The 25,210-nt window shown below is 38.8% G+C and overlaps 2 protein-coding genes and 1 long non-coding RNA gene across 5 annotated transcripts; 1 reads left to right on the top strand and 2 right to left on the bottom strand.

Annotated features, from left to right (window-relative positions):
- Window positions 1–3,935: 3,935 nt before the first annotated feature.
- Window positions 3,936–6,339, top strand: LOC111784107 (pentatricopeptide repeat-containing protein At4g16390, chloroplastic). Its single transcript, XM_023664938.1, has one exon. It carries the CDS (start codon window positions 4,039–4,041, stop codon window positions 6,142–6,144), a length of 2,106 nt encoding a protein of 701 aa, XP_023520706.1. The 5' UTR covers window positions 3,936–4,038; the 3' UTR covers window positions 6,145–6,339.
- A 3,859-nt stretch (window positions 6,340–10,198) lies between these two features.
- Window positions 10,199–13,410, bottom strand: LOC111784097. Of its 2 annotated transcripts, XR_002813483.1 has the most exons (3): window positions 13,006–13,410; window positions 12,251–12,914; window positions 10,199–10,814 (listed from the first exon to the last, which is right to left on the bottom strand). It is a non-coding gene; the product is annotated as an uncharacterized LOC111784097 (long non-coding RNA). The 2 variants fall into 2 exon arrangements; XR_002813482.1 differs by having other exon boundaries at window positions 12,251–13,410.
- Window positions 13,411–18,633: 5,223 nt separating this feature from the next.
- LOC111784108 (transcriptional adapter ADA2b-like) lies at window positions 18,634–25,176 on the bottom strand. 2 transcript variants are annotated; one of them, XM_023664940.1, is made up of 13 exons: window positions 24,836–25,176; window positions 24,271–24,326; window positions 23,893–24,071; window positions 23,580–23,645; window positions 23,378–23,503; window positions 23,230–23,305; window positions 22,262–22,325; window positions 22,120–22,178; window positions 21,929–22,015; window positions 20,966–21,185; window positions 20,626–20,836; window positions 20,208–20,465; window positions 18,634–19,063 (listed from the first exon to the last, which is right to left on the bottom strand). In XM_023664940.1, exons 1-13 carry the CDS (start codon window positions 24,883–24,885, stop codon window positions 18,872–18,874), a joined length of 1,644 nt encoding a protein of 547 aa, XP_023520708.1. In that variant the 5' UTR covers window positions 24,886–25,176; the 3' UTR covers window positions 18,634–18,871. The 2 variants fall into 2 exon arrangements, with proteins under 2 accessions (XP_023520708.1, XP_023520707.1); XM_023664939.1 differs by having other exon boundaries at window positions 21,929–22,018; window positions 24,836–25,175.
- Between the last annotated feature and the right edge of the window lie 34 nt (window positions 25,177–25,210).

Raw genomic sequence — 25,210 nt, 5'->3', positions numbered from 1 at the left:
TTCCAACATCAACACATTTTGTCAATATGTTTGCTGGATTCTTTGCACCCTCTATCTTCTCCAAACACATCACCATCTTTCACTAACCTGCAAGTGAAATGATATCGTCTTTTGTGTTTTCTCTTTAAATAATAGACCGGGTTCCTTCGCCAACTGTATGACACTCTGACTATCTCTATAAAGAATATCTTCGTGCTACTTCTTGCCCATTCTTCCAGATAGTCAGTCATCCATATCGTCTTCTTTCCAGTTTCAGCTATTGTCATGTACTCAGCCTCAGTACAACGCATTTTTGAAGCCTAGACGTCCCATCATCCATGGCTTGCTCCTACTTGGTTGTATCCTCCAACTGTAGGGCCTCATCAAAGGGCTCTGGTTCCCTTTCATCAGCAACAAATAGTGTAATGAAGGTACATACATATCTGGTACTCTGATAGTACAGGAGTTTGTTGAGTATCTGCTACAAGATCACTAGGTGATTTTCTCCGCAACTCAACCTCAACTCCCACTTGCTTTGTTGTCTTGGAACCTTGCTCCACATCTAGTTCCTCAGCAGTAGTCTTAGAAGTTTCTTGAGTATCTGCTACAAGATCACTAGGTGAGTTTCCTTGCAACTCAAGCTCAACTCCCACTTGCTTCGTGGTCTTGGAACCTTGCTCCACATTTGGTTCCTCAGCAGTAGTCTCAGGAGTTTCATGAGTATCTGCTACAACATCACTAAGTGAGTTTTCCTGCAACTCAAGTTCAACTCCCACTTGCTTCGTCGAACCTTGCTCCACATATGGTTCCATTTCCAACCGCACTTTCTTCAATTCTCTGGCGGTCCTTGTGAAGCTAACTCGTTTCTGCTTGCTCATCACGTAGTTCTCACAACGACCCACATCAACAAATTTCAAACCTTCTGAAACTCCTTTCGCAACCAGCCTCTTCATTCCTTTTGCACTCATATGTTCAAGTCTATTGTGTCGTAGACTTGAATTTGAAGCACTCTCAGCAACAGCAGCTATGTTCATACACCCTGCAGTGTGTATAAGGTTCCAGATTTTGAGCCACGTGCTACCACCGTAGCACCCTTCATAATCTTCCACGAACTCTTCCCTAACTTTGTTGCATAACCTGTGCTGTCCATCTGACCAATAGAGATCAGGTTCTTTTTGAGACCAGGAATATATCTGACATCCTTTAATGCCCACTGATTTCCTGCCAGAGTTTTTATGCAGACATCTTCTTTTCCTTTAATCTTCAAATCTTTGTTGTTCGNGAGGATAGAGAAATTGCAAGGAGAACTCTGGCTAAAAGAATTTATATATTGATGACTTCAAGTATGTATAGTAAGAGAGAATATAGAGAATAGAAAGTTACATTCAAAGCTCTGCCGGACGGGATATATATATNACCAAACTCAGTTGACTTATGATCATATTGAATTCATTTATATGATCAGCAACAAGTCCACCTTCAGACATCTGTAGATTAAACAATCTCCGCATCAAATATACCTTGTTTATAGCCGACGGTTTTTCGTACATATTCGACAGCGCCTTCATCAGATCTGACATTGTCTTCTCCTTGATGATGTTAAACGCCACGTTTCTGGATAGCGTCAACCAGATCATCCCTAAGGCTTTTCGATCCTTGAGCTTCCACTGCTCCGTGGTCATGGTATCCGGCTTCACCCCCAACAGAGGTTCGTGAAGATCTTTCTGGTACAGATAATCTTCAATCTGCATCTTCCAGAAATCGAAATCGGATCCATCGAACTTCTCAATTTCAATCTTTGAACTTTCCATCTTCACAGATCGTGGTGAATTTCGCCTAACTCTGATACCAGTTGTTAGAATCGCACAACAACGCACACACTCGATCTAGATGAACACAAATAACAGGATAGAGAAATTGCAAGGAGAACTCTGGCTAAAAGAATTTATATATTGATGACTTCAAGTATGTATAGTAAGAGAGAATATAGAGAATAGAAAGTTACATTCAAAGCTCTGCCGGACGGGATATATATATAGTTCAACTTACTATATATTGTTTTACTAGATTTAACCATCAACTATATATAGCTATTTACTATATATAGCTTTACCAGATTTAACAATCTACTATATATAGCTATTTACCATATATAGCTTTACCGGATATAGCTTTACCAAATATAATTTTACCAGATATAACCGTTGACCAAGCTATAAATAAGCAGCAGGTTCCATAACCTAACATAACATACTAGTTTATTATTAGTGGTTCTGTCAAACTTACCTACTTCACTCTTCAAAACTATTCTTGGAGATTTGAACGAACACTTTCTCGACCTTTAACAAATATGGATTATGTCTCTATCGACAAAACTCTCTATTAGCAGTCACTCTACAGGCTCCAAACAAGCTCCATAATATCCACTACTAAGTGCTAGCGAGTACTCCCTCAATAGTATTTGACAAGCTCCTTAATTAGTGTCATTTTAGGCTCCCTCAATAGTGCAAGACAGACTTAGCACTAAGCGAAACTAGAGCTTCCTCAGTAGTGCAAGACAGGCTTAGCACTAGGCGAAATTGGAGCTCCCTCAATAGCATCCTCTACGATGTCACGGGTTCTAGATGGGTGATTTCACATCTCTTTGTACTAGGTAAACCCTCACCATTTGAGGCAAGTTCACGACTTGGGTTGCGCTTTAATTGCCCCCACGTAGTATTAGTCAACCTATATTACCCCCAATGACCCTAATGTGGCTCTTGGACCACCCCCAAATCCACCCCCTTTGGGGCCCAGCGTCCTTACTGACACACCGCCTCGTATCTACCCCCTTCGGGGAACAATGAGAAGGCTGGCACGTCGTTCGGTGTCCGGCTCTGATACCATTTGTAACAGCCCAGATCCACCGCTAGCAGATATTGTTCTCTTTGGGCGCTTAACTGCAGAGTTCTGATGGGATCCGGTGCATTAGTGCTGGTATTCCTACCCTAATCCATGCTCAAACTTATTTAGTCCTAGTCCTATTCGATCCTAGTAAGTATTTTTTCAAGGAAATGTTTGAATAGTTACGGACAATATTTGGGATATATGGAGGCTCAGTTTTTCGGTTTCTCCAAGTTCGAGTTCTCCCAAACTTCTCAAGTAGGCTCCAAATTGAGTCAAAAGAGGAAAACTAGTCCGAACCGGCACAAAATCAAACTTCTAAAGAGTAATATATATAGTGGAAGGTCATACACATATGTTTCAACCCTAAGATTATATTTATTAAAGCTACCTGAATATATGTCATATGTGAAATAATATATTTTAATATATAATATTATATGACTATGATATTTAAATATATGATAAATATAAGCTAATTAGAAAATTATATTAATTCTATTAAAAAATAATTTAATATAACATTTATATTAAAAAATAATTAAAATGCATGGTAGTAATTAAATTAAAAATAAAACAAAAAAAATCATTAAACATATGGTGTCAAATATTTTCGTTTTGTGAGGTACTTCCAATTCCAATTCAACTCACTCGATACGGTACTCGTAGCTATTGTGATGAACACATATCGCCATCAGTCCCGAGTTATTAAGGTTCTTACATGTAAAACCTTTATTAAAATATTTAAGCCCTAAAGTCTTTTGATTATTCCATTTTTTTTTTATTGTTGTCGTGATATAACTTATATACCTTGACGAAGCAGGTAATGTTAGAGACTCGAGAATTGAAGAAGACGAGCAAGAGAGTATCGAAGAAGAGAATGATAACGGGTGCAAAATTTTAAAAAATAAAAATAAGTTTAAAATATATATTTTTTTTTAGTTTTGAGAATTTAGAATAGAAAATGTCAAAAATAAAATAAAATAAAAAATTGAGGGACTAAAACGAAAAGTATTTACAAATCTGAGGACCAATATGCAAACAGCGAAAAATGTCCAAAATAGGATGAAAATTAGACCCGGTACATATGTAAAGGCGTGAAGCCGATAAGGCGGACGGAGCCACTCAACCGGGAGCCCAGAAGAACTTACCGGAGAGTGCCGCACAGTCACCGGGATGGCGTTCCAGCTCTCCCATTTTCCCTCCACCTTCTTCACCGACCATAATTCCCTCACTTTTCACTATAAAACCACTCTCTGCAAGTCCTCCTCTCGCGTTTTCAAGCTCAATCCCATACCTTATCACTCAAAACCATTCCTCCAAATTACCAATGTGTCGCCACAGGAATACGCTCCTCAAGAAACCCGGAATTCAAGCCCCTCTGATGATGAAATCTCGAAATTCCCAGATGGGAAATCCGGGTCCTCGTCGAAAACCTCCGTTTGGGTCAATCCCAGTAGCCCCAGAGCTTCGAAGCTTCGGAAGCAATCGTACGAAGCCAGGTATGCTTCTCTTAAGAAAATATCGGAGTCTTTGGACTCTTGTAATCCTTGTGAGGATGATGTTGCTGATGTCTTGAAGAGGATAGATAGTAAAATTTTAGAGCAGGACGCTATTGGAGTGCTGAATAACATGTCGAATTCCCAAACTGCGTTGCTTGTGCTTCGGTACTTTCAGGATGTGTTGAAATCAAGTAAACAAGCGGTTTTTTATAATGTGACATTGAAGGTGTTTAGGAAATGCAGAGATTTTGAGGGTGCAGAGAAACTGTTCGACGAAATGCTTGAGAGAGGAGTTAAGCCTGATAATGTGACATTTTCTACAATTATTAGTTGTGCTAGGTTTTGTTCATTGCCAAATAAGGCTGTTGAGTGGTTTGAGATGATGCCAAGTTTTGACTGTAATCCTGATGATATCACCTACTCTGGGATGATTGATGCCTATGGACGTGCTGGTAATGTGGACATGGCTTTCAGCTTGTATGACCGTGCAAGAACAGAAAACTGGCGTATCGATCTTTCGACATTCTCGACGATGATCAAAATTCATGGAGTGGCTGGGAACTATGATGGATGCTTGAATGTGTATGAAGAAATGAAGGCTGTAGGCATCAAGCCGAACTTGGCTATATATAACAGCTTGCTGGCTGCTATGGGTAGGGCTAAAAGACCCTGGCAGATCAAGACAATTTACAAAGAGATGACTAAGAATGGATTTTCACCAAGTTGGGCAACTTATGCTTCTCTTTTACGTGCCTATGCAAGAGCCAGATATGCTGAGGATGGCATGCTTGTGTACAAGGAGATGAAGGAAAAGGGACTGCAGTTGAATGTAATTCTCTACAATACGCTTTTAGCTATGTGTGCCGATGTTGGCTACGTTAATGAGGCTATTGAAGTTTTTAAAGATATGAAGAGTTCTGGGACTTGCTCACCTGACAGTTGGACTTTTTCTTCCATGATCACCATATATTCCTGCAGTGGAAACGTATCAGAGGCGGAAGAAATGTTGAACGAGATGATGGAAGCCGGTTTCGACCCTAATATCTTTGTCTTGACATCATTAATCCAGTGTTATGGGAAAGCCAAACGTGTTGATGATGTAGTGAGGACATTTGATCGATTGCTAGAGTTGGGATTAACTCCAGATGACCGATTCTGTGGCTGTCTTCTCAATGTAATTACCCAGACGCCGAAACATGAACTTAGTAAGCTAATAGATTGTGTCGAGAGAGCTAATCCAAAACTCGGTTTCGTGGTGAAACTCTTGCTAGGGGAGAAGGACATGGAAGGAGATTTCAGAACTGAAGCCTCGGAACTCTTTAGTGTTGTAAGCGACGATGTGAGGAAAGCCTACTGCAATTGCTTGATTGATCTGTGTGTAAATTTAGATCTTTTGGATAAGGCATGTGAGCTGCTGGATTTGGGACTTTCGGTTCAGATATATACAGATTTGCAGTCCAGGTCTCCAACTCAGTGGTCTCTATATCTTAAGGGTCTTTCTCTTGGGGCTGCTCTCACTGCATTACACGTTTGGATAAATGACTTAACAAAGGAACTGAAATCCGGGGAGGAACTTCCACCATTACTTGGAATAAATACTGGACATGGAAAACACAAATATTCCGATAAGGGTTTGTCGAGCGTCTTTGAATCGCATCTGAAGGAACTAAATGCTCCATTCCATGAGGCTCCAGAAAAGGTTGGTTGGTTTTTGACGACTAAAGTGGCAGCAAAATCATGGTTGGAGTCTAGAGGTTCACCTGAATTAGTGGCAGCATAGGTTGTTCTGAAAGGTCCCATAATATTTGTGGTGATATCTTTTGATTTAAACCCTTTTTTCTTCTTTCTTTGAATCGGCCATATATTTCTTGAAAGAGAACTTAATGTTGGAGGATGCAATGAAGAATTCTGCTATCTTTGTTCTTTTATTGTAGGGTATATAGTTCATATGAATGTCAGATGGATATTCGAACTCTCTGCTTTCTTGCTTGCTGCTAACTGTTTACGGTATATTTTTGTCCTTGGTTAGCACTCTCAACGTACATCCTTTCTAGTCCGTGCAAGATTAGTTTTGTGTATTAGTCAACACCTGAAATGTAACAGCCTAAGCTCATCGCTAGCAAATATTGTCCTTTTTAGACTTTCCCTTTCGGGCTTTCGCTTAGGGTTTTTAAAACGCGTCTACTAGGGAGAGGTTTCCACACCCTTATAAAGAATGTTTCGTTCTCCTCTCCAATCAATGTAGGATCTCACAAACCTTCCCCCTTTTGGGGCCCAATGTCCTCACTGGCACTCGTTCCTTTCTCCAATCAATGTGGGATCCCCCAATTCACCGCCCCTTTGGGGCCCAGCTTCTTTACTGGCACACTATCTCGTGTCTACCCCCCTCCGGGACTCAGCCTCCCCGCTAGCACACTGCCTTGTGTCCACCCCCTTCGAGGCTCAATCTCCTCGGTGGCACATCGCCTAGTGGCTGGTTCTGATACCATTTGTAATAGCCCAAGCCCACCGCTAGCTAAAAGGAGGTGATAGAAATGCAAGGTGAACGATCAAGTTCAAATATGCTTGGATGATAAAATTCTGAACAACGAGGGTAGGGGATATGTAACGAGTGGAATGGAGCATGGCTTAGATATTTCTTTTAGAATTAGAAGAATCCAGGCCTCTCGTAGAGTTGAAGATATTAACGAATTAGGCTCGACGTCCTCGAGCTTTGTCCTGGAGATGTCAAGAGGAAAGAAGATGAACAGTAGGTTTGAAGAAGTGGAACTGCCATTGGGAAAGGTGGAAGTTCGGAGGATACTGAAGAGATGGAGAAGACTATCTCACAATGAATGGCCATGAACTACTTAGTTGTGACGCTCGAAATCGACTCTCGAAAATCTGCTATTAAGGTAACAATCCATATAAACTTGCTAATTCCTTAGTTTTCTGTTTCAAGAGTTGAGATGCATCTATAAGTTACCATATTTGGTCTGTCTTTTTCCCTTTCTGTAGTGTTAACACAGCTGCATCTGGAGGAACCTATGTTGGAACTAGAATGGTTCATTCAGTCTCAGACTGCTTCCTAATAACTTGTATGTTGTTAGATTGAGTTTAAAAAATTCAAATGTTCTTGAAGAATATCACTTTCTTTTCAGGAAAAAAAAAGAACGAAAAGTCAATACAACGTATTTGACCTCTGTGAGTGTGAGATCCCACATCGATTGGAGAGGGGAACGAGTGCCAGCGAGGACGCTAAGCCTTGAAAGGGGGTGGATTGTGAGATCCCACATTGATTGGGAAGGTGAACTAAGCATTCTTTATAAGGGTGTGAAACCTCTCCTTAGCAGGTGTGTTTTAAAAACCTTGAGGGAAATCCCGAAAGGGAAAGCCCCACGGCTATTCTTTGTTGACTTTGTTTGTGCCAAGCAATTCTAAAACAAAATGTCAAAGCCATTGACTTTGATCCTTGGGTATTGTTTATAATTTTCCAGTCTGAACACTGTGGTAGTGCTCATAACATGGTACTGTCTTCCCAATTGAAGTCGTTGGCTGTGTATATTATTATATTCACACAGGTCATGGAGAAGCAGTGTAATGGCTGGCACGTTAACAAATTGGAAACTGCTATATATGCTCATCAGACATCCCTTTCTTAGCCATTCATTAACAAATGGGAAACTGCATTGTCTTGCCTTGTGTTCGGTCGCCACAGAAGAAGCTCCGAGGTATCGAAAAAGCCACTGATTTGGCTACAACAGTCGATTCGGCCATCGAATGCTGTAATGACCGTCTTCTCCATGATTTTTCTTCTTCAACAAGAACCAGCCTCCAAGTTGGGGAGGTTCGAGATGTTGTTCCATGCCTGAAAGAGCTCGAAAAACTGCTGGTTTCCTCGAAGATAGCGTACTCGGATGGAGCGGGAGCGAGGAAGGTGAAGATTGTGGTAACTAAGGAACAGTTTAAGTTGCTGTTGGAAAATGCAAAGAAGTTGCAATCTCGTCATAGATTGTTCGGCTACACAAGCCCCCGTACAGAGTGTCGAAAATGGCGACCAACGCTGTCTGCAATCTCAGAAGAAAAGGGTTTTTGAATGGAGTCTTAGAGGGAAACTTGTGTAGCTTTACAGAGATAATGGAGATTAAGTTGAAGTTGAAGCTTCATTTGTAGGAATCTGGCAAGCAAATGATCTTACAAAGGCAAAACTACCAGCGCAGAAAGAAAGGAAAGGAGAGAAATTACTAATACAAACTTTTTTTTTTGGGTTGCAAAACTCAATTTTGAGAGGTTTTTTTGGGGTACTTTTTAGAACACGGTAGAACAAACTAGAAGGGATTTGAAAAGGCACTAGGAATGTAATTAGCCGTCAACTCCTTCCACTTAAATTTTGTATGACCATTCGGCGAAATTATGTCTAGTATGCCAGACATATGCCAGACATGAATCGCCTCAAAATGCAGGGGATTGACTAATTGTCAAATTCTCCCTATTTAAAAATTGAAAAGTTACATGCTATTTAGTTGCCCTGTACTTATAGTCATATAATATTGTTTTCAATCTTTCTCTCAATCTTGAACATAAGCTAAACCTTCTCCTCTAAACCTTCTCCTCAAAATAGGGCTACAAAATAGGGAAAACAGGGATAGAGATTCTAAACCTTCTCCTCAAAATAGGGCTACAAAACAGGGAAAACAGGGATAGAGATTTGAACATACGCTAAACCTGGGCTAGAGATTTGAACATAAACCTGGGACCTTCTCCTTTGGGCTAGAGATTTGAACATAAACCTGGGACCTTCTCCTCTAAACCTTCTCCTCAAAATAGGGCTACAAACAGGGAAACAGGGATAGAGATTTGAACATAAACCTGGGACCTTCTCCTCTAAACCTTCTCCTCAAAATAGGGCTACAAAACAGGGAAAACAGCGATAGAGATTTGAACATACGCTGACCCTGGGCTAGCTAAACCTGGGCTAGAGATTTGAACATAAGCTAAACCTGTGCTATTGGGCTAGCTAAACCTGGGCTAGAGATTTGAACATACGCTAAACCTGTGCTAGAGATTTGAACATACGCTAAACCTGTGCTAGAGATTTGAACATACGCTAAACCTGTGCTAGAGATTTGAACATACGCTAAACCTGTGCTAGAGATTTGAACATACGCTAAACCTGTGCTAGAGATTTGAACATACGCTAAACCTGTGCTAGAGATTTGAACATACGCTAAACCTGTGCTAGAGATTTGAACATACGCTAAACCTGTGCTAGAGATTTGAACATACGCTAAACCTGTGCTAGAGATTTGAACATACGCTAAACCTGTGCTAGAGATTTGAACATACGCTAAACCTGTGCTAGAGATTTGAACATACGCTAAACCTGTGCTAGAGATTTGAACATACGCTAAACCTGGACTAGAGATTTGAACATACGCTAAACCTGTGCTGGAGATTTGAACATACGCTAAACCTGGGCTAGAGATTTGAACATACGCTAAACCTGGGCTAGAGATTTGAACATACGCTAAACCGGGCTAGAGATTTGAACATACGCTAAACCTGGGCTAGAGATTTGAACATACGCTAAACCTGAGCTAGAGATTTGAACATACGCTAAACCTTCTCCTCAAAATAGGGCTACAAAACAGAGCTACAGTGACGCGATCCTAAGTTGGCTTGACTCACTCGGTACTGAGAGTGAGTGATGCGTGTAAAAAAGGACGATTGTGACACTTAGAATCAATCAAAAACCCATTATTAATGCCAATCCTTCTTGATTTACAATTCAAAAGCAGAATAATCATACTGTTTATTACTCTAAATTGTTCTTTGATTGAGCAAAGGATTAGATATACACAAGAAGAGAAAAGATGTCATTCTTTTCCTCAATAGTACCCAGCAATCCATATGGAAATAAAGTGATTACTTCTCTGAAGGGACAAGGCAACCGACCAATCAAGCAAACAGACAACAATATGATCAAGCATCCTTGTCCCCACGTTTCCAGTTGTTCCCTGTCTTATTGACTCATTAACCCCTGTCTCCCCCTCTCCTTCAACTCCCCAACAAAAATATCTACTGACTGTACAAGGGTATTTCAGTATTTTCACAATAACGGATTATATTCAAAATAAGAAGCTGATGAGCCAAGTCTTGAAACTCATGAGCAATACAATGTTTTGCAGTAAAGCATCATCATCACTCATAGCCATTCCTCTCTGTTTCTGTTTCTCAATCTCCATGGACGTTCAAACAAAGGTTCTCCAAAACAAAGACCAAATAACTGTTGTACCAGCAGTTTCAGTGGTTCTGTCATTGTTTCTAGCATTCTTTTGGCCTCTCTTTGCCTCCACAGCTGCACTCTTGGTCGGAATGATCGCCGCCTTTCGAGGTGGTTTCCAAGTTGGAACGAAATTCATGGTGTAAGAGCAGCAGGTGAAGGGATCCTAGATTATGTTGCAGGACGACCTGAATATGGCAAAAACCACAATAAGTACCGGTAACAGATTCTTTGTCACAAACAAAATCAACAAAGAATAAAAAATTGTCTGTATGTTCGATTTGTATATTCCAGCTACCAAAGGATTCAGTGTGATGAACACATGTATGCTCAATGCCAAAATGGTCTGTATAACAGCCCTAGCTCACCGCTAGCAGATATTGTCCGCTTTGGCCCGTTACGTATCGCATCAGCCTCACAGTTTTAAAACGCGTCTACTAGGGAGAGGTTTCCACACCCTTATAAGGAATGCTTCGTTCTCCTCTCCAAACGATGTGGGATCTCACAATCCACCCCCATTGCCAGTCCAGCGTCCTCGCTGCACACTACCTGGTGTATGCCTTTGATATCATTTGTAACAGCCTAAGCCTACCGCTAGTAGATATTGTCCGCTTTGGCGCGTTATGTATCGTCGTCAGTCTCACTGTTTTAAAACACGTCTACTTGGGAGAGGTTTCCACACCCTAATAAGCAATGCTTCGTTTCCCTCTCCAACCAAGGTGGGATCTCACAATACACCCCCCTTGGGGGTTCAGCGTCCTCGCTGGCACACCGCTCGGTGTTTGGCTCTGATACCATTTATAACAGCCCAAGCCCACCACTAGCAGATATTGTCCACTTTGGCCCATTACGTATCGCCGTCGGTCTCACGGTTTTAAAACACGTCTACTAGGAAGAGGTTTCCACACCCTTATAAAGAATGTTTCGTTCTTCTCTCCAACCGATGTGGGATCTCACAGATGTTATCTCATGCATCCACTTCTTCACATTTTGTGTCTGAATCCAAATGGGTAAGGATATTTGGAATCAATGGTCACTTTAAAGTTAACCATGAACATGAAATTTATGGTCCACTGAAAAGTTTTCAAGTTTTATACATTGGATTCTTATCTATAGACTGACAGGAAAGAGGCCTGCTCAAGTTTCGTCCATCGACCTTTTTGAACTCATGGTTTATATAGTTTGAATGGATAAGAAGAGAATCAATCAAACTGAAGGAAACTGTTCCATGTTTATGCTATCTGCTTCATCAAATATGCAATAACAATCTAAGAAACAATGTTGATATAATATTACTAATCTAGATTGGTAACAATTAGTTTCAATCTACCAAGCGAGAGGAAAAAATAAGGAGTAGGGATTATCACGTCCGATGCTCTACAAGAGTTATGGTCCAATAAGAGTCGGGTGATATTAAGGCGACGACTATGAAGTTACTAAATCAGCTTCAGTTAAACATCCTGATTGAACAATGTCAAACTTCTTAAAAGTGTCAAGAATGGGAGAAATTCTTATGCAAGTATTGAATCAAAGCAGTATTAGTCATTGTTAAGACAAGGGTAATGGGAAAGAAGTCCAGTGGAATTCATGGATAAGAGAAATATGAAGGGAAATCAGGCTTTACCTTACTACTCACTTATTCATTATCAAGCTCTGCTACTTCAAGATGTGAGTATGTGAGGTAAGTGATTTCAATTAGGTGGGAGGAGTTGACGACCGGTCGTATCTCCCTGTAGCAATTTCATGTCTACCCGACGTAGACATGATTCTGCTGAAACGTCATACACTTAGAAAAGACAAGAAGGAAATTATACATCAAGAAAGCAGTAAAGGAAAGCAATAAAGTGATACAAGGTAAGGGTTGTGGCACGTAACAAGGATGCGACCATGGGCAACAACCTTGAACAAGCATGACCGTGACACATCTCAACCACGGTCAAGATAAGAGTTCCAACAACAACAAGATAATGATTGAGAAGGCTGATGAATTTGTATACACAGTAACATGGAATTCCCAGTTAACTTAATGATTTTCCCCTGAAAATTAGCAAAAGTTCTTGCAAAATCATGATAAACATAATTGTTTAACCTGTTGAATCACTCAGGTAAGAGAAGAGTTTACTCCATGATAAGCACAGCAACAATTTAGACCAGAAAATTGTCTTTCATCCTTTATTCAGAGCAGAACAAATTAAGAGTCAAGAAACTGAACAGTCACTCTCTGCCTTCCACATGCCTAAATCCTTACCACTCGCCATGAACAAGCCACCATTTCCCCGCAACCCCCACTAGTTGACAACGACACATCACAATAATAAGGCCAAGTCCGATTACAAACAACAAACAGTAGCTATTAGCACAAAGCATCAGAAAGCTTACACGACATCAATCCGCTGCATGAACGATCACTTCGGGGAGAACTGGAAGGATCAAAGCGAAGAACACTAATCTTCAAGAAATTCCATGATTGCATTACAGAATCGAACAGGGGACCCATTAAAGAGAGAGATCAAGAAGATGCACATGATTTGAATCCGGAAATGCACGGAAGAAAAGAAGGACAAAAACAGGCGCGGATTTGCAGCCACACGATGGGATTTGAGAGGTGGATTTTTAGGGTTTAGGGGATTGAAGGAAGTGGAAGAAGACAAATCGGGAAAAGTAATTGTCGGATGAATGAATGATAATGGAAGAAAGAATCATAGTAATTTGTGTTGTAATTGTCGAACCAAAAAGATCCCAACAATTCCGCTCGCTGGGTTTACTTTGTGTTCTTCCCCTTTATTGCTGCTGTTTAAAGTACAATCCTTTAAGTACTTCATTTTGCTTTTCCAATGTTGATTAAAGTTATCTTTCTTGACCCTTCATTCATTACCGGTGTATATTCAAACCGTAAGATGAATACGACTCTCCACAATGGTATGATATTGTCCACTTTGAGTTAAGCTCTCGTGGTTTTGTTTTAGGTTTTCTTCCACAATTGTATGATATTGTCCACTTTGAGTATAAGTTTTGAACACGACTCTCCACAACGGTATGATATTGTCCACTTTGAGTATAAGCTCTCGTAGTTTTATTTTGGGCTTCCCCAAAAGAAAGATCATTCTCTAAATTAGGGGACGTGGGACTTTCATCATCCAACACCTCCCCTCCGTATGATATTGTCCACTTTGAGCATAGACCTCGTTCCAATAGATAGAGTATTCCTCGATTATAAACCCATGATCATTCTCTAAATTAGCGGAGGTGAGACTTTTATCATTCAACACAAACATCTAATTTTTTATAAAAAAAAATAAGGTGTGGATCCATTAGGGATGTTTGAAAATTTTGACGACCCATTAACCCAACTCAATTAGTCTTTTAAGTTAAGTTGTTTTTTTTTTTTTTTCTTATTAACGGATATTCAAACATCTAATTTTTATGAAAGCATAGGTCTCGATCAATTAGGAAGGTTCAAAAAAACTCAATGACCCGACGAACCGAACTCTTATAGATTGGATTATGAACTTATTCGAATCGGATTAAATTTAAATAAATAAAAATTTTATAAATTGAATTGAGTTAAACAAATCTGAATTTATTTTAATTTTAAAAAATACATTTGGAATATTAAAATACTAAAAACATAAAGAATGATATTTTCCAAATTANAAAAAAAAAAAAAAAAAAAAAACCTTCAGCTAGATTTCATTAAATTAATTTTATTTATTGAATTTAAAGTAAGAAACACATATAATCTAAATTTGCATAACAAATGGATCCTAAATTTTTTAGAAAAATATTCACCATTCATTAATTAATACTTAATTTTTTTATTTCCTTAAAAAAAAAATTAAAAATAAATAAATAAATAAACTATTTAGTATTACATCAATGAAATATTTATGTGGAATATTCCTGAAAAAAAAAATTATATTTATAGTCATTTTTAAGGAAAAAAAAAATAATAAACTATCGCAATGTTGTCGGTTTGTAATGTCTCTATTTTCTCAATGGTTGAAAGTTTATTTTACTATGACGACTTTTTATACTTTATAGACAATTTTTTTCGATAAAAAATAGAGTTTCACATCTAATTCCATTTTTTCGTCTCGTTAAAATAAAAAATATCACATAAAATGATAAATATACCTCTTAATAAGAACAAAATACAAAAGGTAGTGTGTTTATTCAACTAACAATTGATTAACACCTCCCTAATTTTACTCGGCATCGGATTAGTTATCTTAATTGTAACAATGATAACCTACTTTCAATAGATGCGAAACCGACGAGTTCAATCAAACAGCATACCAAGTCTAAAGTTAGAAAAATGTTCGTCAACTTCGATAGGTATAGTATTACAAGCAATAGAATAAAAAAGAGCTTACTACTCGTTTCTATTAGAGTCGGGATCTTGTTATAATCGGTCAACAAGAGATAATCATATCGAGGCGCTGTTGCACCGTGGAGACGGTGATGATTAATATGTTTTATGATTCTTTGAGCAGTAAATTCACTCCAAATTTGTTCAATAATTCCAGAATCTAAACAATTTTATTAAAAACACAAAACACACAAACATTAAAAACATCAAAAAGCTTCTGTTATAAAAAGATTATCGATTACACTGCAATGAGCTGCTGAGTTTGAGCTGCTTCAATCCTCATTTCCTCCTTCATTTTCCTTATAAACTCTTCTATTTTCTTGTTCAATTCTTCTGTACTCACCACCACCTCTAAATCCCTCCTTTTTCCTTCTTCTTCCTCCTCTTCTTCTTCTTCTTCTTCAACCTCCTCTGTAAAACACCCTTCATCTTCATCATCTTCATCATCTTCTTCATCTTCTTGTTCATGTTCTTCTTCATGTTCTTGTTCTTCTGATTCATCAGAATCATACCCATCAGAGGCATCAGCCACAAGATCATGTTCAAATTGATCATGATCAACAGAATGGGAAAATGAATAATACCCAAAAGAGGAGGAAGAAGAAGAAGGAGAAGAATCTTGAAGAACAGAGGAAGTGGCAAGAAGAAACAGGATTCCATTACAGATCAAGAACATGAACTTTCTCTCCATGCCATGGTTGAGGAGAGAGAAGAGGAAAGTGGAGAAATAGACAGTAAATGAATGAGGGAAGAGAGAGAAGAAGGAAAAAAACAATGCCAAAACCAAAGAAAACACACAAATTGACACTATGAACTTCACCATCCTTTTCAACCTCTCAACATTATTGCTTGTTGATGATGTTCTATCAAGATCCAAACTTTCATATGAATCCATGTTTAAGGCATCAACCCTTTTCTCCATTTTGAAAGGGAATCACAAAAATGAGAGCTTTTCTCTTGAAAACGAGAGATTTTTGGGGGATTTGGGTTAAGTAAGTACACAGAGCTGCCATGTTCTGTTTCTTTTATAGTGGTCCTTGTAGCTCTTCCATGCCCATGAAAACGAGCTTATTTCAAGTGGGGAAATGACTGAAATGACCTTGAGGACATGAGGGAGGGCATGAGAAGAGAAGGGTATTTTGGGGGAGAGAGAAAGTTATGAGGGAGTTGAGACAAAAAGGAGGAGAGAGAGAGAGGGGGGGAAATGGAGGGTGGAAGGTTCTGGGGTTTGTCCATGAAAGTGATGAAATTAAGGGATGGAGGGATAAAGGAGAAGGGGACACGTGGAGTTATGAAGAAATGGAGATTAGGGTTAGTATTTGGTTTTGAGGCTCAAAGTGTTCCATCCTTTTCTTCTCGTCGGATCCCATGAAAGACCTTACCATTATTGCCTCACTCTAAACGTCACAATCCTTGCTTTATTTGATTGCCAAAATCAATCATTTCCTTTCCTTCATCTTTTCTTTTTGGAAATGAAAGAAAATGAAAAATACATGTCGAGGTTGAATTCTCAACTTTTGTCACGGTTAAGTAAAGATAAACTATTCCCTTAAGTACGGTGATTCTGCGTGAATTCAGTGAAGAAAAGATATGAAGTTACCTGCAAAACGAATGACTGAGGTATCAATGTAAGAACTTGTGATGCACACTCTAATGCTTGAATCAATTAAGATGTTTCGTAAGTGTAGCAAGAGTTACGATTTGCGAGCGTACCTGTTGGTGTGTCTGTCCTTTCCTTTTGTATGTTGTTGGAATACTCGAGATTCACTAAAGGAGTGCTTAGGCCAATGTGGTAAGGTCTATATCAAGTTACTAGAGTAATTCTACCCAGCATGGATCAGGAAGGAAGGAATGCATTACAATTGCATTCTTGCAGTAGCAGAATAACAATTGTGCGACATTTTTTTTTAACTTAGCAAACAAGTCAGACGTGTGAAATTCGAACTTCACGGACAATATTGATGTATGCTTGAGCCTCAGGTCACGTTTGAGAAAAAAAAAAGTAATGTTATAAGCTAAAAGCGAGTAGCAACAACAACAGGTTTGATAACATATAACCTGCGTAGGAAGAATTGACAACTAGTCACGTTCCTCTTTAGTACATTTTGGGGCATTTTAGCCCTGGCGGGTGTAGACATGATTTTGGTGACTGGTCATACACCCCTGTATTAACACAACATGAACTAGTAAAAGTCTATCTAACATGAGAGCAGGTAAAAGGATTTGGAACAGGCATGTGGTCATAATTAACATGTCCTGTATAAGTATGGTCAGGACATCCAACATGCGATTACAGGTAATACGCCTTCGACAAACATGACCGTGACATATAACACCTAAAAATGTATTATCATAACTCTTATCTCAAACAAAAATCCACTATACAATTCTATGATAATAATGTTTGAAATAACACAGATATGAAGATTAAACAATTCTATGATAATAATGTTTGAAACAACACAGATATGAAGATTAAACAATTCTATGATAATAATATTTGAAACAACACAAATATAAAGATTAAATGGTCAAATCATGGATCGAATTGGTTAGCCAAAGACAAAATTTCCAAATTTAGGCACCACCCGAAGTTAGACCAAAGTCACATGTCAAGTCCATAGCAAGCATGCTAACCGTTCTTTAAGTCTAGAGGATGAAAACATAAAAATAGGTTGAACACAAGGACAACTTAGCCAATATATTTTTAGTAGAGCTCATGGTAAAGGACCCACCCCAACCCCAAATAACAAAAGACCTCATTGTCAAAGATGATTACGACTTAAATTTTGCACTAAACATTGTTTAATTATGCTCTTATGCTCGATGTGCACGTGAAACCTAGTTGGACCTCAAAAAGTTCTGTTTAATATTTTCGGTGTGGCTTATGTTTAGGGCTCACCTTAAATCATAGATAGACAAAATTTGATATGTTTATACTCGTTGCAAAAAGTGACTACATAACATATAGTTCATATAAGGATAAAGAAAGCACGCTCGAAAGTTGGTTGAACTTTAAAAGAGTTAGGTCAATTAGTCCTGACATGTCCAAAGTTCGAGATGGATCTTGCGATGGGCTATAAGAGTGCAAATTTTGGTTACTAAAAAACACACATGTAAGAAAGTATAGTAAAGGGAAATACTCCCAAGTGGAGCCAAGTTGAGCCATGAACCCAAATTGAAGAGTGAGATAATGTTATAGAGTCATTTTGAACCAAACGAGCATATTCGAGATTGGGTAAATTTGGGGACTATATCATACTAGAAAGTGGCTAAAACCTGAGGCCGAGCTACAACCATGCTCGTCCTCGACTACTACTTTGACAAACGAGGCATGTTAAATGCATACCTCCAACCCGAGGAACCTGAAGGCCAATCTAATACAACTCTAGAACTCAATTTTTGGAACCCTGGGACAAACCTTCCATAAATATCTAATTTTCATCCCACAAATTGTTGAGGAGAAGAGGGCAACAAAAATATATAACATATAGAAATTTGAGATGGAACTATGATTTGGTCCCTCTATGGTGTCTGTTTCCTCAAGACTTAGATGAAATTTCTTGACACTTGTCAATAGTTAGTAATGATTATAAAAGCAGCAGAGCCTTATAATGGCTTCATTGAATTCCACAAGATGATAAGAGAGATTTATCCATGCTAATAATGTTAATTTGGACATACATTCTTGGCCATTTGTTTGTGGAGTTTATTCAAATGGGTGTTGAATGAGTAATAAAGAGTTTAAAGCTTTAATATATATAACACAAGTTATTGATATTACGGTATAAATAGTGGTGAGTTGCTCCTACTTCTAACTGTTCTTCCATTTCATCGAGGGGTAAGAATTAAGCTACAAGAAGAAAATGAAGAATATCAAGGATGAGCAATACCCTTTTTGATGAGCATCTCATAGATCCTGTCGATTTTGGTTGGATCAATCTTGAATAAGCGATGGGCATCAGATTTCTTGGTTACATTCCCATTGAAAATCTCTACTGATAGAACTTCTTCCATCTTTAGGTAAAGGGGTGGAGTTACTCTGATTTCACTGCATAGGCTTTTTTCCTGCCAATCCAACAGTAAAACACTTCATCGAAACACCAAGAAGACATAAAGTACGACAAGTCTGCTGTTTTCTAAGATGGATTACTGTTTTGGTGAGTTTCTGTAATAGTCCAAGCCCACCGCTAGCAAATATTGTCCTTTTTGAGCTTTTTCCTTTGGGGCTTCCCCTCAAGGTTTTTGAAACACGTCTGCTAGGGAGAGGTTTCCACACCCTTACAAAGAATGTTTTGTTTCTCTTTCTCTAATCGATGTGGGATCCACAATTCACCCCCCTTCGGTGCTTAGCATCCTTGCTGGCATGCCGCCAGCGAGGACGCTTAGCCCCGAAGAGAGGTGGATTGTGAGATCCCGCATCGATTGGAGAGGGGAACGAAGCATTCTTTATAAGGGTGTGGAAACCTCTCCCTAACAGACGCGTTTTAAAAGCCTTGAGGGGAAGCTCGAAAAGGAAAGCCCAAAGAGGACAGTATCTGCTAGCGGTGAACTTGAGCTGAACTTGAGCTGTTACAATTTCTGTTAAAGGAAAAAGAAAATTGTGCATTTCTTTATGCTAATACATGAATCTTTCAGTTTGTGGTATACAAACCTACGTGAATGATTCAGAGTAGTTGATACAACTGTACTTGAATAGGATCTGTTCTATAGGTTGTACATCGATATCTTTGAGTTCTAAACAAAGGTTCAGAGTCGATGAATATGATAATAACAGTACATCTCACAAACATTAGTTTGAAAAAGCTGTCAAAAGGGAGCTGGCTAATAAAAGCTGAAAGCAGTCCAAAATTGAATAGAATTGGCAGCTTAGTTGAGATTACACTCTTATTCACCAAGGTTTCTAGTTCCATTTGATTACCAAAGAGTTCTCTTAATCTAGTGAAGACTTGGTTGTGGAGCTACAGAAATAAAGCAGTGTAGCAGCTTAGTTCCAAGGGAAGGCACTGAGATTTCCCTGGGATAGACTCAAGTAGATAGTTGAGATTATTGTCATAAGACTAATGAAAAGACTAATGGTGCATTTACACTAATGCCTACAGGGTTGTTTCTTAAAAAATGGTTTTCACAGTAATTGGGATCTCAAATCAAGAAAAATGTGAATAAAAAAAGCTCTAAGATGTTCGTTTAGTAAGTGGGAGATTGCACTTACAGCTTCAGAAAGAAAATCTGCGCCAAACATATCGAAGTCGTTGACAGAGCCAGAAAGAGCCTGCACTGCTGGTCGTGAATTTGAATCCTTCCCAGCGGACTCGGATGGAGTGAACATGATTGAATTGCCCCGACTTCCAGCGCCTGTAAGATTACTTTCTTTCACTCTATGATCAGCTCCTTCAGATTCTCTTTTCCTTTTCTTATCGAGAAAGATCTCTGCCTCGTTCGGTGTACGACATCCAGCCACTCTAGCTTCCTGTATAATCATTTGTAAATATAGCACATCAAAAGTATGCAGAGAACTGAATGAATTATCAGACGAGTTACACGATATTGGCAGCATACAACATTGGTAAAAAGAATAAGAAAACAAGAATCTAACGTAAATCTGCATGATGAAAATCGAGTTTTAAAACCTTAAGTTCTTGAATTCGTTTCAAGGTCCGATGCTCTGCAACAATTGTTTGAAGCAATTCCTCGTGTTCTTCCTTTGAATGGAAGCGCATGAAGACATCATATTGACGACATATCGCCCTCTCTTCAGCTGATAATTCCTTTTCAAAAGAACTTGGATAAAGTAAATTTCTTTGTAATATAAAATCTTTTCTCCGCTTCCTCTCATCCAGCCTGCAGGATAGTTATATCACTATGTAAGATTTAGAGAGTAAAAACCAAAGAAACAATGGAAAGGTAAAGAAGTTTTGATGGATGTTTTTGCTAACATGTAAAGCCAACAAAAAGGTTACAAACTTTTACCTTTTTGAGTATAAACGCAACACTCTCATTTTCAGCTCACGCTCGTCCTCACCGTCAGCATCCTTAAATTCCATCTCCGCTAGCAGCTGCTCAGCGTCATTATCATATTCTGGATCAAACTCCTGTCTCTTTTCATTGTAACCACTCAGCTCTAATAAAGGACCCTTAGTTGCTGGAACATTAGGTTTCTTCCCATTAAAGCTCCGGTCTGTTTGAGAATCTGCCATTATATCATCATACAAATTTAGCTTCAACATCCAGGTCCTCTAAAAAGAGCATGCAAGTATTTGAAGAAATATAAAATAAGGGTGTGACTATATTATCGCCTTCCCATTGAATCCATATGATCGTCCGCTGAAAGAGAGAGTCGGGAAGGGAAGAATATGTCCTCTAATCAAACTAAGATTCATAATGACATACTCTGGCTAAAGGTTGTTATCCAGAAACAATAATAAGGCTCCAGGGGGCACACAATATGAAACCTGTGAAACTTTAACTAGACAACACAACCCAGAGAACACACAATGTCGAGCAAAAAGAAAGACTAAATAATCTACGTTGTCCATCCCTTCGCGTATGAACAACGTATTTGTTGACGATCGTTGGGAGGGAGTCCCACATTGGCTAATTTAGGGAATAATCATGGGATTATAAGTAAGGAATACATCTCCATTGGCATGAGGTCTTTTGGGGAAGCCCAAAGTAAAGCCATGAGAGCTTATGCTCAAAGTGGACAATATCATACTATTGTGAAGATCCGTGATTCCTAATAGTATTGTCTTATGACTCCCATCTAAAAGAACAATATAGAAAGAAAGCCTTGGCTGGAGATTTCGAGAGCTCGTATGCACTAAAATGAAAATCGATTATGAATAGCTACACAAGCTTCCAGTAAAAGGATAAGGTTTGAGATCGATTAGAAAGATACACAATTGCAATCTCAAGAATTTATCTGCACTACACCTTCCACTTTAACGAGGCTATCTTTAACTTGATTTGCAGATGATGCTTTCTTGTTGGCAATGGCAGCGGCCGTATTGAAGCTACCTTCTTCTACAATAAAATGAACATGCAAAGTATCCAATGATCACCTTGTCCATTAAACATGATATTCATTCACAGCCGATCAACAACAATAGACATGTACACCTCACCTGATGTAGAGCTTGATGATAAACGGCCAGAAGGATCTACTTTATGTATATCTTCAACTCTGAGAATAAAAGGAAATATGAATGCGAAGGTAGGGAAATGAAGAAAAAAGAGAAAAGTCATTCAATGGCAAGGTTGATATACTTTACTCTTGAAGGCGAATACGGGGGCTCTTCCTTCAAATTAAGCTCTCCAAGCGTTGAAAATCCTGCAGCATTATAACACATTAATCATAAGCTGCATCATCAAAGCAATACCAGAATCATCTGGAATAAAGCATAATAATAGAGATATAAGAAATTTTGCATTAGTTAACAATTATTCCTTCAACTCGTGAGGCTAGAGCTTGTTTCTCGAGAAGCAAAAGAAACATTGGTCAGTTTTTCCTAGGAAAACTCACGATCTAACACAATCTATTAAATAAACCGTTTCCCACAAAATTAACTTATCATCCAAGACAAATTTATATGTCACAGCATCTCTAGATAATATGTGAGATCCCGCATCGGTTGGGGAGAATAACGAAGCATTCTTTATAAGGGTGTAGAAACCTCTCTCTAGCAGATGCGTTTTAAAACTTTGATGGAAACCCAAAGAGAACAATATTTGCTAGCAGTGGGCTTGGGTTGTTACAAATAGTATCAGAGCCAGACACCAGGCGATGTGTCAGTGAGGAGATTGAGCACCGAACGGGGGTGGACACAAGGCGGTGTGCCAACAAGGATGCTGGGTCCCGAAAGAGGGTGGATTGGAGAGTCCCACATCGATTGGAGAAGGGAACGAATGCCAGCAAGGATGCTGGACCCCGAAGAGGGTGGATTGTGAGATCCCACATTGGTTGGGGAGGAGAATGAAGAATTCATTATAAGGGTGTGAAAACCTCTCCCTAGCAGACACGTTTTAAAAAAACCTTAAAGGGAAGCCTACAAGAAAAAGCCCAAAGAGGACAATATTTGCTAGCGATGGGCTTGAGCTGTTACATAATNTTTTTTTTTTTTTGACAAAATTATAGTTCTTGCAAGATTTATCTACATGTCATAGTGTGACAGGATGTCCCTCGCCAAGTGGATTGCCAATGTACCTCGTAACATAAAGATGAATGTCTCACTAACCTTTCTTGTCTTCACCATGCCCTTTAGCCATAGCAAGGAGCTCCTTTCTATTTTTTCCAACGACATGCGACATGTCCTGAGAACAATCCAAAAGTTACTTGGAAGAACCAAGGTTCTAGGAGAATCAAAATTGTTGAGAATATCGTACCGGTAGAGGAAAATACGGGGAGTTCATATATACACTTGAATAATGTTCTATGCATTGTTCTTTACTCTTCGTTCCCACATGCTCAGCAACTTCTGTCCAATTCCAGAAGCCATACATCTCAATCCCCTACATTATGAAATGTGAATATTCAGGGCAAAAGAAGAACATACAGGCCAAAGGACATTGGTAGAAAATAACATACCTCTAAAAGTAATATTTCATCATCTGCATTCCAGTCTGGGCAAATGAGTGGAAAAAATAAATTATCCTGTCAAGATGAAGACACGTTCAACGAAAGAATATGCATATCGGGTTCAAATCGAATTCAGCAGAAACTGTAACGCTTTAATGAATCATTCATTTCAACTTGAGACGTAATTCTATCCGGAGGGAAAACCAGAGGTACTTATGAAATAGAGAAGACATCCAAAAACATTCGTCTCGGATTGAACTAGCTCGCTTTGAAAGAAAATCAGATCTAAGAGAAAATACAATCCATTGGGGGCGCTACTAACCATAACCTTGTATGGGTGATTGCTTTTATGAGGTTTCACCTCAGCTCCAACCGAAAAACATTCTATACAAAGGTCGAAGTCAGGGCACATGGCACATTTGATGCGAATTTTCCCTGTAATGTCTTTAATGCAATAATTGCAGTGGTATAAGGCTTTTTTGCCTTCAGCTGGCCCTTGACCTTTCTCCCAAATAAGTTAAGGAGAGAAAAAAATGTGAGACAAATAAGTAGTTCAAAACAAGAGCACACGATATATTTAAATAACAGCTCTCGACTTGTAGATCGAAAAGAAATTCTTATCGAACGGAACGTAGAACGGTTCAGGAAGAATCAGCATAACAACTAGTTTCGAAAACAATTAATCAAAGTAGAAAACAACCTGGTGTTGTAGATTCCAAATTATCTCCACTAGAAGAATTCCTTTTTCTCCTAGATCTGCAGCATCAAGTATGAGTGTTCATATTAAAAAAATGAACATAGATATCTTTGAAGCATAAACACATGAAATATTACACAATAACGCGAACAGATGATCGGATTTAAGACGTCTTCCAGTCAAAAACTGATAAAGACATCACCAAAATGTTGAACCAAAGAACAGAACACGACATATAATGAATCTATAATTACCAAAAATAACAAGCCTGGCATCAAATTTCACAGCAAATAAGTAGCAGACATTGACATTAATGAGAAGCCAACTTCCAAAAATTGAACAAACCACCCAAATTGTAGTTCGTACAGTAGAAAACCACTAAAGTAAGCCAACAAAACTGGTATGCCACCCTGATTATGCACTCAAATGTCTTCCCCCATTATGAAAATTGCAAGACTCAATCGAACACACAAAGGGTATCTTCATAAACTTCAGTAAAACCTCGAATCAGCAAACGTTCTGATTGAGAGCAAGAAAATACACAGAGAAAGGGAGAAAATTTGTTAACCTCTGAGACGGATCCTCGTCGGACTGAAAATTTCCCCGAGAGCGACCCATTTGATTTCGGAAATCAAACGAAGATTCCGAACTACTGGGCAAGTGTTTATTCAACAGAGACTGGCATATATGGCCGAAATTAAGTGCCCCAGCTGAAGGGCACCATTGATTAGGGATCCCGCTTGAAGAAGAAACTGGAAATTTCAGTAAAAAAATGAGCAAATTGGATGGGTTTTTAAGGGGGTGCGGATAAAAGAAGCGTGCGTTCGTGACTGAAATGGAAGAATAAACAGCGGATTTCTGAAACCTTCTGATTAAACCCAAAACGATGAAATTCAGAGAGTATCTATTATGATCAATTTAAGAACCGTTTAATTCTTATACT

This window comes from Cucurbita pepo, unplaced genomic scaffold, assembly GCF_002806865.2.
Source record: "Cucurbita pepo subsp. pepo cultivar mu-cu-16 unplaced genomic scaffold, ASM280686v2 Cp4.1_scaffold000154, whole genome shotgun sequence".
In the NCBI taxonomy this organism is placed as follows: Eukaryota; Viridiplantae; Streptophyta; class Magnoliopsida; order Cucurbitales; family Cucurbitaceae; genus Cucurbita; species Cucurbita pepo.
The sequence above is the reverse complement of the archived record's forward strand: the minus strand, read 5'-3'. Positions and strand labels throughout refer to the sequence as shown.

Bases quoted from the DNA above. Each gene is read 5' to 3' on its own strand.
- LOC111784108 (XM_023664939.1), bottom strand. From the start codon at position 24,885: ATGGGTCGCTCTCGGGGAAATTTTCAGTCCGACGAGGATCCGTCTCAG. The intron at 24,327-24,835 runs GTTAACAAATTT...TTGATGCTGCAG, and splicing joins GACGAGGATCCGTCTCAGAG to ATCTAGGAGAAAAAGGAATT. The intron at 23,646-23,892 runs GTTAGTAGCGCC...TCATCTTGACAG, and splicing joins ATCACCCATACAAGGTTATG to GATAATTTATTTTTTCCACT.
- LOC111784107 (XM_023664938.1), top strand. From the start codon at position 4,039: ATGGCGTTCCAGCTCTCCCATTTTCCCTCCACCTTCTTCACCGACCAT.